Genomic DNA, 15028 nt, shown 5'->3' with positions numbered 1-15028 from the left:
TTCTTCTGTGTCCTACCAGTTTTGGGGTTTTCCCCAGAAGATGAGAGAACCAAGTGCAACAAGTGAAAAGCAATTCATATTTCAGTATTATCTTGTAGTTTGTTTATCATATTAAATACATTATCCCATTTCCTTCCCTGGAATGCTGTGAACTAACCTGTGCTCTGTGCTTATTACTGCTGCTTTATCAATCACTTAGCCAAGTAGAAAAGTTAACATTTACCATATTAAGATGAATAGAACATTTATCTCTGCCTTATGATTTTGAGGTGAAATTTCTTCACACAATGTAAATGTTGGCTTCTTTGTTTGTTCCATTGTGCATTTACTTTCATGAAGGTATGCCTTATTAAGCTCAGGGCTTCAACCTGATACCTCACTATGACACTACCATTCAGTTTTAGACATTTTGCTTTGCATAGCTCCACTTTGTGGGGCATCAGCAATTTTTCAGATATTGAACCTACAAAATACTAGTGCTTTCCTTACAGCCTTACTAGCATTGTACAATGAATCATTCAGTTTACTTATCTCGTTGGATAATCTGTCGAATATGTAGAAACACACAGTATAATGTGGTCCTTTTCATAGACATTGTGAGTTGGTTTCTGTGGAGACCTTAATTTGATTAGCTTAGCTTAAACCAGGGATTTACTAGCTCTGTGTGTAGCTGCTTCCTTCGTACCGCATAGTTGTCCTAAATCAGTGAGAGGGGCTGTCCAGTTGTAAGTTAGGTATTTAAACTTTTAAAAACAGACTTTTTAAACTAAAGTGTTACAGACTTTTAGGAAGAAAAAAAAAAAAAGCAGCTTTCAAGTTTCATTATTTCCATCTTGAAGTAGGAGGTGGAGCATGTGGTTTTGCCTTAAGCTGACCTTAGATCACTCAGTGTAAACACGTTAGATCTCTTAGCAGTACGCTACAGGTAATACTTATTTTCATTTTTCTAGCTCAGAATTAGAAGTATTTGCATTGACCTCGCTAAATCAGGAACTTTAAAAAGCATTTTTAACCTTTTATTAAAAACTTGGTGTTGCTAAAAGATTATTTATACCAAGGCTAATTTTGGAGACAATTCTTAAACTCAGCGGTGTTGAATAACATTTGGTTTCAGTGTTTTCCTAATCACCCTTATTATTACATTATTTCTCCTTTTTTTCTTCTCAAAATAATTTAATTGCTATAGCACAGTGCCTGGTTTTAATTAAATGAATGTTTCATGAATGTCATCTCTTCTTGGAACTTACAAAGACAGAAATTGCCATCCCTGTTCTGTGCATAGCTAATACTGAAATAGCTCATATTTCCTTTTTTTTTTTTTTTAACAGGGGAAATAAATGCAATTTTGAGGACTTATTCCATAACCCAGGAGAAGTGAAATTACAGGTCAGATGTGGTCGATGCCAGTTTATTGCGCAGTCTTTTGGTGAAATGAAGTTTCACTTACTGTGCTCTCATGGACAAGAGATCCAGGGAAGAGTAAAGGAAGGGGCTTTGCAAGGAAATAGAGGAGTGAAGGGGGAACTGATTAAACATGCAACCCACTTCTGGAAACAGCACAATGAGAGAAGACATTTAGCAAAATGCAGTGCCCATGAGGAGGATGTTTATACTTTTCCAAAACTGAAAAGACAGATCTACTTGCACCATCAAAATAATGTTGATGTATCATCTAAAAGTGAACTGACTCAGTCAGGAAGTGGTGAAGCAGCCAAGGAGATGCAAAATGTAGGTTTTGGTACACCTACCAGAAAAGCAGAAATCTCTTCTAAAGTGAGCTATAACTGCATTTTATGCAAACAGTTATTTGGAAGAAAAGAGGATCTTTGTAATCATTGGCAGAGTCATCATAACTGTGAAGACCCTTCCACTTTATGGGCAATTTTTAGTTTGTTATCAAAACAAGGAATTATTGAACTTTCTAACAGTGGTGGATACTGAAGCTCAATTCTGCAATGCTAAGGAAAACATCAACTGCCTTACCGAACTGTTGACTGTTTCTTGATGTGTTGCTAAACTAATTCAAGAGATGTATCACTTGAGAGGTTTGTTTGGTGGGTTTGTTGGGATTTTAACCTTTATTTTGTTAAATCAAAAATGTATTTATCCAGGATCATTCCCGATGGGTAACTGCAAGCCTTTTGTGAAGCACTGTACTTAAAATTCTTGGTTAAGGAACTTAGCAGCAGCACATACTAGGTACTAATGGTTAACATCAAGGAAAAAATATTTTCCAGTTAAATTATACTATGCACACAGAAATAAATTAGTTTATATAAAGTAATCTCAGTCTTGAATGAAATGACAAATCAGACTGGAAGTGCAATTTCTGTGCTTCCAGATTTTATGGTAAATATGTGAATATTTCCATGCAATTCTCTGGATCATTTGAAGGTGCCTACATGCAGCCAGTATTCAAGAGCTTTATAATCTATAATTTAAAAGCTTTTTATTCATGTGTTTTGATTTTAGTATCGTCAGCCATGTTCATTGCTTTCAGGTTTGTTATTGACAAGTCTTTTAGGTGTTATATTCTGTCCTGGTAATAGCAAAGATCTCTTGGATTTCACTTTAAAGTGAAAAATCTACATGTATTTCTTTGCCTGTAGCTGTTTGGGTTGAAGATAAGTTAGTTGTCACCTCTGAAGAGGAAACCCTCAAAGCTTGACTGCTTTATGAAAAAAATAAAAGTTTTAAAAATAGTCGGCTGAGTTGGTTAGTCCTGGGAAGTTTCACATTCTGCAATAGACTGCATGTTTCATGGTGAACTTTCAGCATATTCCTTATACCTTCTGTGACAGCAGCACTACTGTTGCCAACACTGTTAGCTCTCTGCGTTAGCACTCTTGGCATGTAGCTTTTGTACCTGTGCAGTTGACCCAGTCTGTGCTTTAAAGGGAAATTGTTCTTTCACTTCTGAGTCTATAGTGCAGGTAATGAGTTGGTTTTCACTTGTGTTGCCAGATTTGCAACCAGAGGAACTGCATGCAGCACCTTAACCTTCCAGTATCAGGAGCCGATAGCAGTTACCTTACCAGGATGCAAAGCTGTAGCAGCCCACAGTGCAGGAATAGTGCATTCTGTGTCCCCCTGCTACTGAGCAGGCATGGTAAATGACCATTTCAACACATCTCCGGGAGGCAAGGCAGTTCAGGCTGTGAGGAAATGGAGTTCTAGAGCTTTGATGAGACAATTAGTGAAGCCTTGAGTCTAGTTTTAAACTGGTATTTAAACTGCTGTTATTTAAAGCCTTATGTACCTCTGAATTATTTTGGGCGCAACGGTGGAAACAGCATAAGAAATCACTATGCCACTGTTCAACATAAGTCAGAGGACATCAGAGGGCAAAATGAAAAATACAGCAATACTGTCAAGACAGTACTACTGTAGTCATTTTTCCTCGTGGTCAAACTGTAATTGAGGGATTGCAATGATAAAAGAGCCATCCCTAAAATGTCCTGGTTCACCTCTCACTGTTTTGCGCAAATCGTGGCGATGAGAACATGAGAAGAGATCTTAGAATGTTGGGATTTCTGAGTGCGGTTCCATAAGCTGTTGCAATAGTTTGTGTATGTGTTTTGTTTCTAAACAGTAAAGGCAATTTTGATGAGCTAATAGTGTTGAATGTAATTTCTTCTTGTATGGTGTTTTGCCCTGGATATGAACTTTAAGACTGGAACCAAGGAAAATGAAAGCAAAAAAGGAAAATGCTTATAGAACTGCACAGGTGCTTAGTAAGGTGGAAGAATCCCTGTGGAAATTCAGAACGCACTTCCTACTATCTGTTGCCATAAATATTTATTTGTGGTTGTTTCTTTGCTTTCATATCCTACTTTTGTATGCTGAACTACTTTAAAATTACTACTTGTTCTTATTCTTGACACACCCATCTTTTAATGCCTATAGTATATTCGTATTTCTTTCACTGCGGAGATGGAGGAGAGCACATGGCATATTTGGAAAGGAATAGCTAATTTTAAAGTCAGTGTTTCATATCAAACTGAGACTATATTTAACTTAGTAAAGTGTGTTTGCACGTAGAAGTGGTTTTTCCCTCCGAGTTAATCCTTTAACTTTCAAAATCAAACAGCTTGGTGTTTTTCCCTGAAACAGGAATGTGAGAACAGTCCCTTCCTCACGTAGTTATAATACATCAAAGGGAAGTTTATTCCTTGCATAAAGCATTCATTTTAAGAGTTTGGCAAAAAACATTAAAAATGTTTGTTGATGTTATGGTCATTATTTATAACCAACACCACATCACCTCTCTTGCAAAATCCCCCATCCCTTGGTATAGTTTAAAATGAGCTGCAATGAATGCAGCTCCAAGGCAGAGTCCCTCCTGTTCAGGAGCAGCACCAATGATGGCAGAGTTGTTCTTCAAAATTACTTTGTAGAAGCATTTGTTAAAGGTGGTGGTGCATCAGAGCCAGTGGTGTAGGTGAGTTGTTTGGTGGTGGTTCTCAGGCAAGAAGAGGCGGTCCCACTTTGTGCAAAAGGAGGGGAAGGTGAGGTGATGAGGGGAGGAAGGAGGTTTGGCACAAGGGAGTGGGTTGCATTTTTTTCTTTAATGGAAATTTTCACGTACAGTCTTTTCATCATATTTCTGTACTTCTCTCCCTTTTTGTAGTCCAGGCCAAATGGGTAACGGGATCTCAGCTTTCAGCAGTTTAAAGCCTGAAAATATGTTTTAAAGCACGGTTCTAAGCCACTTCTCAGTGTCCTCGTAAATGTTTAAAATTAGAAGCCTTTTTTCTGAGCCTGAAAGCATTCTTATGTTTCAGGCTATTATGATTATGGTGGATTATGAAAGGTTGGGATTTTTGAAAATAGCTTTGCATTAAATGCAGATGTGTTCTTTGTTTAAAATGTATTTGTTTTGCATTTGTGTTCATTTTGATAACATTCGGAGGTATGAAGTGAACCTTATTTACAGCAGCATTAAATACTGCGTGTTTGCTGTTCAGCGGAAGGGTTGTTATGAATACAGCTTGCTGTTTACCTTGAAGCTGGACAAGTTAACATCTGGTTTTGCACATAAATTTTATTTTTAAATTGTTGAAATGAATGTTATTGTTTTTCTAGCTGTAGTTTTGTACACCTCTGATTTTTCATTAAATCTGTGTTCCAGCTTCACTGTTCAACTTTAAGGCTGTTCCTCACATGGAAAGTTGTTCCTTCATCATCACACCATAAATAATCAAAGCTGGAGGAATTCCATTGCTTCTCTGGCTTGCAGAGTATTGCCCTTCTCCAGCTGCAGAGCTACAGTTTCCTATGGCTAACTTGACATAGTTTCTGGCAGTAAATGTTTTACTTCATTTATTTATTAGAATTTAGACCTCTGGTGTTCAGCTCCATCAGAGATTCTGTCATACCTCGTTAGATACTTCTTTTATCTACTATTTGCTGAGCTCTTTAGAGATGGTGTCATAAGAAGGATGAACAGGTATTTAAGGGAGCAGATTTCAACCCTAACTTTGTGCAGATGAAGCTGACGTTTGAGAATCAGCAGCTTATCTAGGCTCAGCCATGTAGTTTATTATATTTCTACAACACATCCACCTACATGCGCATCTGTTTTGGAATGAAATATATACTTCAAATTCAGCTGTCAGTTATTATCAAACCTGTACAATGTGACTTTGTGATTATTATGCATAAAGATTAAAATGCTATTAGCTGTAGTAGGTTTACTTGTCAAATTCCTTATAGCTCTGAAAAATGAAAATCTCTGCGTGCTAAGTATGACACAGAAGAAATCTGGTCTCATGAAGAAAATTCTGATAGCTTAACTGTTGTCCTCATTTCAGCGTGTTCTTTCATAGCTGATCTGTCACATTGTAGGATTTTCTTCATGTTTTATTAAATTGCCATAATATTTCTTGGTTAGGAATACTGAAGAAGACCTGAGCCTGCAAGCAATTTGAGGAAAAAATGTGTTTACTGCCTTTCTCTGTACAGACAGACATGTCCATGAAATCAAAATAGTCTTGGTGGCCATACAAATACATGCACAATGTGAGGCAACGTGCAGGATTTGGACTTCAGTGTATGACTTTATGAGGCTGATGGTTCTGGAGTTCCAAAGTAGAAACTGCAAATTTAAATGTAAAAGTAATTTGCTTTTCAGACTTCAGTGAATCTCTTAATACCTTACTGGCAGACCTTCAAGAAATCCTAAGATGACAATAGCATGCTTCTCTACTTGTGCTTTTTGTGACTGTTTTTTTTTGATGTAGTAGTACCAGTAGCATTCTAAAATATGATAGGTCTGGTGCTGTCGAGTACAAAGGAAGCTTTTTCTTTTCTTTTTTTTGCTTTTTATTGACTTTTCCATGTAAGCGTTAGCAGTGATGGGGTGAATTATGATTTCTGCTGCTGACAAATCCAGAAACATTATTATGAAGATATTTTGCAGAAATTTCCATTTTTAGTCTAGTATAGCAGATGAAATCAGTGAAAAGGAAATTCTACTGGAAAGAGATACATAAGCAAACTGTCCCGTGTGTGGATTTCTGTGCGCAATTACGCTGCTGTAGGTGAAATTTATAAATCATAGGTCTTCTACTAGTTTGTTCTTATTCACAGTTACTTAGAGTGACCAAGGGAAGTAAGAGTTAAAAACTGATCATGCCTTCGTTTTTACTTGAATTTTGTTAAATATTTCTACTGTTGTGCCAGTCTAGATCATGGTCCAAGGTATGTAGATACTCAGACACTTTCTAGAGGACTTACAACGTAATTCAGGGAAGGAAAGAGAAAGAAATAAGTGAAGGAAGTAGTGATGATGAAGGTTGGCACAATGCATCGAGTATAAGGTCAGTATGACTAGCTTTTGATGTGTATGTGGAAGTGTCCTGTAGCCTTAATCTGAACTTTTCCCACTCCCTGTGGTTACAGGGTTCCAGTCTGCTCCCACCTGAGGCATGTTAATCTGAAGCTCCTTCAGCTTCCTTGTGCATGAGCTTTTCCAGATGGCATAGCTGACGCTGTGAGTGTCCTCCTCTTCGGTGTCTCAGTTACACCCTTGTAGTTAGGTGAGCTACATGGTGTCTGCTGAAAGAACCTGCTGTCAGACTTGAAAAGTATGTGGTTTTCAGTTTTCTGAGGAAAGCATCTTTTAGCTTTAGTCCATAAAAGTGAAATCAAATGCTGCCTCTGTACTTAGAAAAGTAAGAAAATGGCCACCCTACCTTTTCAGCACCCTCTGTGAACTGTTGTGGCTGAATGCAATTTGTAAATGTGATTCAACGGTTAGCATCATGTCTGGCGTCTTCACTACAAGCTAAAAGCCTGGGATCAAGTAATTGTGAATGCCCTTTTGCAGAATGTTTCACTAAATTGTTGGGGACCCCTGGTGTCAGCTGGGCCAGCCTCCTGCCCGAAGCAGGACTTAAGGACTGAGCACCCAGCCTGGAGCAGAGCACTGTTTGGCTTTGTGGAAACTACTTCTATTGCTGTTCCCACTGGTCTGTCGCCAGTGGTGGAGTCACGAGTGTAAACAAGGCTTCAGTGTGGTAGCTGATACTCAAGCACCATCATAAGCAATTTTATGATACTTGTAAAGAAAGCACAAAACCTGGGACAGAAAAGTCCCCCTTAACCCAAATCAAGTTATGGCTTCAAGCAGTGATTCTTCAGTAGTGAGAACTTCTTTTGGCTTAAAGCCCTGTTGTTTCTGTTGTTGTAGACCGCGACTAAGCCTCTTGTCTTCTTACAGGAAGCAACTTATGCTCCTTTGACTACTCTGCTTTTTCCGGGACTTCAGGCTCTGTGCCTTTCACATGCAGTGAATATATTTTTTTCTACAGTTGATTTAGGACAAAAATAAAGCATTTTATTTCCTGCATGCTAACTAATTTTGCACAGCTTCAAGTTTAATGTGACTTCTGAACATACACCCAATCAATAAACCTTCCTATTGCTGGAAACAATAAATGACACGGTGAGGGAGGAAAGCAATAAATACCCCTGTGACCGTAGCTTTGAAGCAGTGCAGTCGCTTTCCACTGGAAGTTTAATTTCTTCATGGTTTTAGTTAAAAGCTTTTATTAATTTTAACTGGCATAAATACACTGCTGTACTTTGCTGTTCAAATAAATCCTTTCTCAGCTCTGAGTCCTTGGAGTTTAAATCCTGTGCAGCCATTTTCTACTATCTGCCAATTCCTTGCTAAGTGCAAACCTGACACTCTTGCCAATAAATCCACCTTTGTGCCATTTAAAGTCATCTGCCGTCTCTTCTCTGGAGCTAATCAAAGTTTACAAGACGACATTTTTTAAAGGGAACTGGCTCTACAGTTCAGGCCATTTAAGTTGTGCAAGTTAATTAAAGGAAATTGCAGCGAGCTATAAAAGAGAGAAGTGGTGCAGACTGTTTGAAAGCTCACTTACTTTTATTCTCTCTTATGAACAATTGGAGAGGAGCTTTTCCAGGGAAGGATTTGGAGTGTTGTGCTGGTTTGTGTGCTGCGTTCCTAATCCACTTTTCAGGCTCTCCCGAGTACAACACAGCAGAGCCCAGCCGTGCTTCCTAAGTCGATTGCAGCCTGTTAAAGCACTGTTTTATTTTTACCTTGTGAGACAGCTGGGCTGATAAATGGATGGGATCCTGGCACTCCAGGAGACAACTGCGATGTCTGCACAGGTTAATAGCCTCGTGTCTTTCAAGAGCAGCTTTTCTAGTGTCTTTATACATGCATGCATGCACGATCACATACACAATTGTAAAAGGATTCAGTCTCTGGAACATTCTTAGCTTGTGTGTTAGTGTCACACTGTACAGTATGTTCCAGTTACTTCTGTTAAAATGCAGTAACAGTTTCATTATTATATTGCTAATATATATGTGGCTGATAGGAACCGTGAAATGCACAGTGGCCAGCCTGAGTTCTTCCAGGAAATTGGATTAATTGTTGAATTGTTGGAATTTATTTCGAAAAATGTGCTACTCTTACTGGTTAACAGCACATGTAGGATTTAAATGATATTTCTGAGAATGATTTATTGGGCTGGCAGAAAACTCTGGTGCTAAACCTTTCCTCTGGGATTTGCTTACATTAGGGAGCGATGCAGGTGGCAGTCTATTTCAGCACAGAATGGATTTTTTCTCCTTGCTTTCTGATAAATGAAGTGCTTATGTAAGGTGAGGGATTGAAAAAAATGAGGAGCCCGAAGACCTAGGAGGATACATCTGAAAGTTCCACACGCAGGCAGAGGAACGCGGGGTAAATCTTATGCTGTTCCTGTACCTGTGTGCCTCAAGTGTGGTGGGAGCACCACGGCCAGCCATCCTGGGAACACAGCTCCACAAAAGCTCCTCATTGCTGCCAAGAGTTCACATTTAGCATCCTGTGCAGCCCAAGAGGCTGTTCTGACACCAAACTCATTTCATCTGTCAATTAATAATAAATTGTTCCTGTATCTTCATGGTAGGCATCCTTAATTCTTCAAGGTTTTGTCTCACGTTTTCATTTTGTGCATAAGGGACAGGATCCGGCTTTGAATTAATGCTCCACAAATTGTCCATGCTGAAGCTTCATTGTATGCGAGACCACTCCCTTTGGCTACCGCTGGTACATATCCTCTTTCTTCCGAGTGATTCATTCAGTGTTGCTTAATGACAAACATTTGATAAGTTTGACTGTTGAGGATTATATGTGAATTTCCTCACACTTTCCTAAATGTCACATTCCTAAATTATTGTAACGCTTGATTAAATTAGCCCTTTTAGAAGGGATCCAGGTTCACTGACAGTGTTTTCTGCAATGCGCATCTCCAGAGAAAACCAAGATCTGACTTTTATAGTCGGAACCAATTAAGCTCATCCTTCGCCCCCACCCCTTCTCTCTGCAGCGTTCAGATGAATCGCATTTTTCAGGCACAGTTCAAGCAGACTGTCAGGTCTCCGGGGCTCTCTGCCTCCTGGGCTCCACATTCCCACTGTCAGCCGTGAAAAATAATTCCCCTTTTGCTGTTGTGTCCAAGGAAAGTAAAATGATAAATCCACAAGTTAGATTTAAGAGGGGGGGAAGTGCATTAATGTTTACTCAGCATTGAATGAGGTTTTGTTCTAGGAGATACGGCTGCTGCGAGGCATGGGAAAGCATTCTTTGTTTTAAAGCTTTCTGGATTAGTTAGGATTCATTCTTAAAAGAAAATTCAGGGGTTTGTTAGCCAAGGTCTCTTCAGAGTACCTAAAATGTGGCGGTGGTTTTGGAATACACCAAGCTGAATAAGATGAAAAGGCAAAAAGAGAGTGAACTGTAAACACAGTGTAATGAAGCCTGAAACAAAACCAACAATATGTCCACAACACGTGCAGGCTATCTGTGTGTAACTACCTTCTTTTGGACAGAATTCATGGTAGAATAACTCTGTGTGCAACTGCTCTGGTGAAACTGCAATATAATGAAGAAGAACTTTTGAACCAAAGATAACATTAGAACATTCAGCTTTGGAGGACTGAGAAGTTCTCCCTGACGTTGGGAAGAGGTGCAGGTACAAAGTTAGCCACTTGGAATCCTTGCTCAGTTCTCTGTGCAGCATTTATTTGCAATATTCTTTTCCTTTGCTGTAATGCCATAATAGTGGCTTTGCTATGGAGAATAGATGCTGGAACTTTAATCATTGCTAAGTCTGCAAAGCAGTTGAATCTTCAGTGACAGACTCCAGTTAAAAAAATAATAATAATAAAAAGAGCCATTATAATGAAGCCTTAACTCTCTTGCCATTCACCTTTTCACCTTTCAAGTTTCCTGCCCCTCATTATATCACTGTTAGATTTAATGTACGTCAGTATCAATTCAGCACAGCCAGTCAGAATTCTTGCTCTGTACAGGCAAACCCCATCGCTGTTCTAATAAAACCTTTAAATGTATCCAAATCCTTCCCAAGGCTTTCAGACATCACAGCAAATAGTGCTTTGCTCACTGTCAAATGGAAGTGATTAGTTTATTTCTAAATGCCAAGCCTCTGAGAAATAAAGCAGCATGGTAAATGCAGCCACCTTCCTTCTTTAACTTGGTTTTAATAGCTTGCTGTACTAATGGCCAGAATTGTAATTGGGTGGGAGAACTTTGAGCTGCTCCATATTTCAACTGGTGGAATATCAATATTATATATTGGAAACATTCTCATAGACCGCAAAAGGCTAATGCGTCTCAGGAGCGAGATTCGGTCAGGAGGGGCCAAAGTTGCCGTGCATCTGGGCTCACCTGCTCCCAGCTAAGCAGAGTCAGGAGTGTCGAGTCCTGTGCTTTGTGTCCCCTGTGCCAGGCTCTGTGTGTCCCCGACAACAGAGTGCTCTACCTGCTCAGGACCCCTTTTACTCTGCTGTCTAGACGGTGCTGGGTTGCAGGACCGGCAGAAGCTGTGGTTGCTGCATCCAGCCAGGGGACCCTCCAGGAGGAGCTGCCAATGGAGGGACACACTGCTGCAGGTGCCTATCAGGCAACTAGAGCAGATACTGCAGACTTCATTTTTGGATGCTCTGAGTGTTTCTGTGGCGGTTCGTAGTACTCATTGCAAACCTTGGCAGGACTGATGTCCGTGATGTGACATCTGTGGCAACCAGCCTCTTCTGGCATGTGGTAGTTGCTCATTATCCAACAGCGTGGCACTGGGCAAGTGTTCACAAGCATATGATAAGAAGGCAGAATTAATTTGAATTACAAAGCAGCATATCTTACCTCTTCTAATTAATTAATGAGAAACTTGAGTGTGTAACAAGAAAAATCCTGTTCCTTGTGCTGATTACAGTGATCTGAACAAGACAAGAAATCTCAGCACAAGGACCTTACTTGGACCTCAGTGAATGCACACACTGATAGGTTATTATCCTGTGAGTGTTTGTATGGATGAGGAGTGAAGAACAGTAAACTGAGACAGAATAAAACCAAGGAGTATTTTTACTTAGCTAGTTGCAAAGAGGTTAATCGCTCTGTTAGTTACAATACAAGTTGGATTAAACTGGCCTAAAGTCACCCACCAAATTGCAGTTTGCAGAAAGTACCGGTCCAGAGCAATAAAAGATGGAGAGGAGTTGAAGAAATGCAAAAGGACTTTCAGAGCTGGAGATTTGGTAGGAATGAAGGTGAATAAAGATAGCTGAAAAGATTTGTTGGTTTTTTTAATATAGCTGCAAAAGTCGCTGCAAGGGATTAAAAGGAAAGAATATTTGCCCTCATTGTAATTTTCTTTACTGTAACTGTAAAAAAACGCAGGTAGTCTCTGCAAAGAGTGGCAATACAAAGAGAAATTACTGACTGATGAACGATTGGCCATGGATGGCCACAGAGTGATTCTCGTAGACTTACAAAGTACATGATTTGCTTTAGATTTTTCTCCCTCAACCAGAGTTTTCCTGCCTGTAGCCTTGGTTATTGATCGATGTTTTATTGAAAATGTAAAAAGCAGCCATGAAAATGTAATAGCAGTTTGGTTTTCAGGTGTGCCATGGCAAACAGTATTTTCTGTTGCCCTAGCTGTGTGTGTGCATCAGGCCTTTCCAGCAAAATCCCTTTTAGTCATTCAATGTGTAAGAAACTTCCAAAAAATATTAGAAATAAACAAACAAAACCTGAGCGGTGTCTTACTATGTGGTAAAATTGAGCATGAGAGTTGACTGAAGTTCTCCCCCATAAATACATATTAGAATCCCTTTTCCTCTGGGGAGACGTGTGTCCAGGGAAGAGGAGAGGTTCAAGCACACCAAGCCTATCACTATTATTTCAGCCTTTCCCTTTCCAGGCACGTTGTTACCACCATGGGAGCTGTTTACAGGCTCCATCACTGTCTGAGTAAGAAAAATATGACTTGTTGCTGGGAACAGAATACTTTTTATCCCTTATGAAACGCTTTGCTGGTGAAATCTGGTACAGGCTGCATGTTAAAATAACCAACGTAAAGTTTGGTTTGATGGGCTTTGATACTTCAGCACTCAGTGCTTTGGTCAATGAGTGAGAGTGGGGAGCATGCAGCCCTCTCCTTTGTCCCTTCATGGGGACAGGATACTGGAGATGGTGGCAGGTGGGAAGAGCAACATCGCTTTCACTGCTCAGCCGCAAGGATGGCTTCCAGACTCAGCCAAGCTTCGGAGACACTTATGAGGCTCTTATGGCTTTGTTTTGTGGTCTCTCTGCATTAGGCCCCTGCAAACAGCACTGAGAGCTGCACTGCTGCTGGGCTGGGAGAATGGTGGTTACAGCAGCTCCCATGGGCCCTGCAGGCAGCAGGGAAAAACGGGGCTGTTTCAGTGCCTTGTGGAAAAAAGCCGGAGTGACTGTGGGTGAGGCTGTGTGAGAGCAATAGGAATGAGCTCCTCAGGTCATAAAGTTTGATCTCCTTCCTTACTGCCTCATTGCTCTGGTAGCTCGGAATCATTTTGTGAGCTAATAGTCCTGCTCGTCAGCTGTGGAAGCCAAATAAGTCCCCATGTGAAATCTACAGCTACACTTTGGTGTCTCCAGGTGCATGATGTGGAGTTGGCACAATCAAATTTAATCCATTTCTAATATTCCAACTTACAAAGTCATCTAAGTCTCATACATAATATTTTGGAATTGCTATCACCTTCACAATACCAACTGCTGGCAGATCTACAGATTTCATTCAGATTCTCTTACCTGGTTAATAAAAACAAATAAAATAACTTAAAATGCTGAGCCTTCAAAAATGGTGGTGCCCATCTTTACCTGATGGCTCCCATCTTGGCACAGCCCACAGTCATCTTCCTCTTGGCCAGCTTCTGACCATGACAAAAATACTTGGCTAAATAACTGGTTTCTACATGGCACCTCTTTGCTGAGGTGCTGGTAGCTTACACCCAATGCATTCCACAGTGCAAAAGGTTGCTCATCTTACTGAAGAATGGTAGGACGTAAGGTTGACAGTAGACAATCTGGGGAGTCTATACAGACCTTCATGTCTTTCATTATCTTTTGGCTTCATAAATGTTTCCAAGTTATAGTTCAATGTGAAGGGTGGACTAAAAGGGTTACAGTTGTTGAGATAGCTTTTTTTTCTTCATGATATATTTTAGGCTCACCTAATGATGCTCTTTGTTTGGTGGATGTTTTGCAGCGAGACAGGCTCACCACTCCTAGTTTCTGTGCAACAGTCTTTCTCAGGTGGGATAAGGGCACTTCTAGTTTTACATTCACATTCTCGTTTAATTTCTTTTGCAGGGTCTAACTGTGTTTGTCCACATCCCTATACCTTCCTATATCTTCAAGAGTTAATTTTTCTTTGCTGATCAGTTTTAAGTAACTCATTCAGTGCTCGCTTCTGCTACCCTCTCTGCAGTGACAGGATAAGGCATCTTCTTTACAAGGTTTTTCTCCTTGTTTGGGATGCTGGTTTTTGAATAACATTTTTATGAGAAATGTTGTGCTTGTCCCACACTTGAATTCTTCAGTTCAGCTGATGTCACTAACCTGTTTCACTGATTTCTTAGAGCGTGACATTAGAAATTGAAAATCTGACTCAAATACTTACATCAGTTGGGTATTTTCCCCCTTTTTTCATTTAAAATAAATCAAGTCATAAGGAAGGGCATCAATGTTTTACCTTGACAGACAACAGCAAAGACAATTCAGCTCAGTTCCATGGCAGTTTTGGCATATGGACCAGTGCTTGGCCAGGCTCAGTTTCAGGTGGGTGCAGACATCTCCACTGTGGGCAGGGAACCGCAGAGCAGAAGGAAAACATTAAGTGTTCTGAAACAGTTGTGAGAGGCTGTGCGGAATTTATGGCCTTCGGGGGCTTGTGAGAGGTTTACGAGGCCGGAAGCTTTCTGGGGAGCACTTTTGTGTGGGCTTTTGCAGGTGGCTCCCTGAGATCATATGTCTCCGTTTGCTGGGACCGCCTTGTTGCTGGAACTGGTGCTGCTTTGGCTTTCTGAACGGCTCTTTCTGGGGAAATGGGCAATTTTGCTGCAGAGCAGTGATTGTGTTCTTGGATCCTCTGCATCACCAGGAGGACGGGCAGGCTCCTGACATGTAGCATCAGTATCAGTAATCAGTGAG

At 40.3% G+C, this 15028-nt stretch overlaps 1 protein-coding gene across 17 annotated transcripts in view; it reads left to right on the top strand.

The window, feature by feature from the left end:
• ZNF438 (zinc finger protein 438) overlaps positions 1 to 3611 on the top strand; it is a 51900-nt gene extending 48289 nt beyond the window's left edge. For all 17 annotated transcript variants that reach the window (XM_062617360.1, XM_062617351.1, XM_062617355.1 and 14 more), the window contains one exon: positions 1329 to 3611. In XM_062617360.1, coding sequence (XP_062473344.1) covers positions 1329 to 1941 — 613 coding nt within the window. In that variant the 3' untranslated portion in view covers positions 1942 to 3611. The remainder of the gene's footprint in view (positions 1 to 1328) is intronic.
• The last annotated feature ends 11417 nt before the right edge of the window (positions 3612 to 15028 follow it).

This window comes from Pezoporus occidentalis, unplaced genomic scaffold (genome assembly GCF_034315485.1).
Source record: "Pezoporus occidentalis ecotype Australia unplaced genomic scaffold, CSIRO_AGI_Poc_V1 ctg195, whole genome shotgun sequence".
Taxonomy (NCBI): Eukaryota; Metazoa; Chordata; class Aves; order Psittaciformes; family Psittacidae; genus Pezoporus; species Pezoporus occidentalis.
This window is presented reverse-complemented; position numbering and strand designations above follow the sequence as displayed.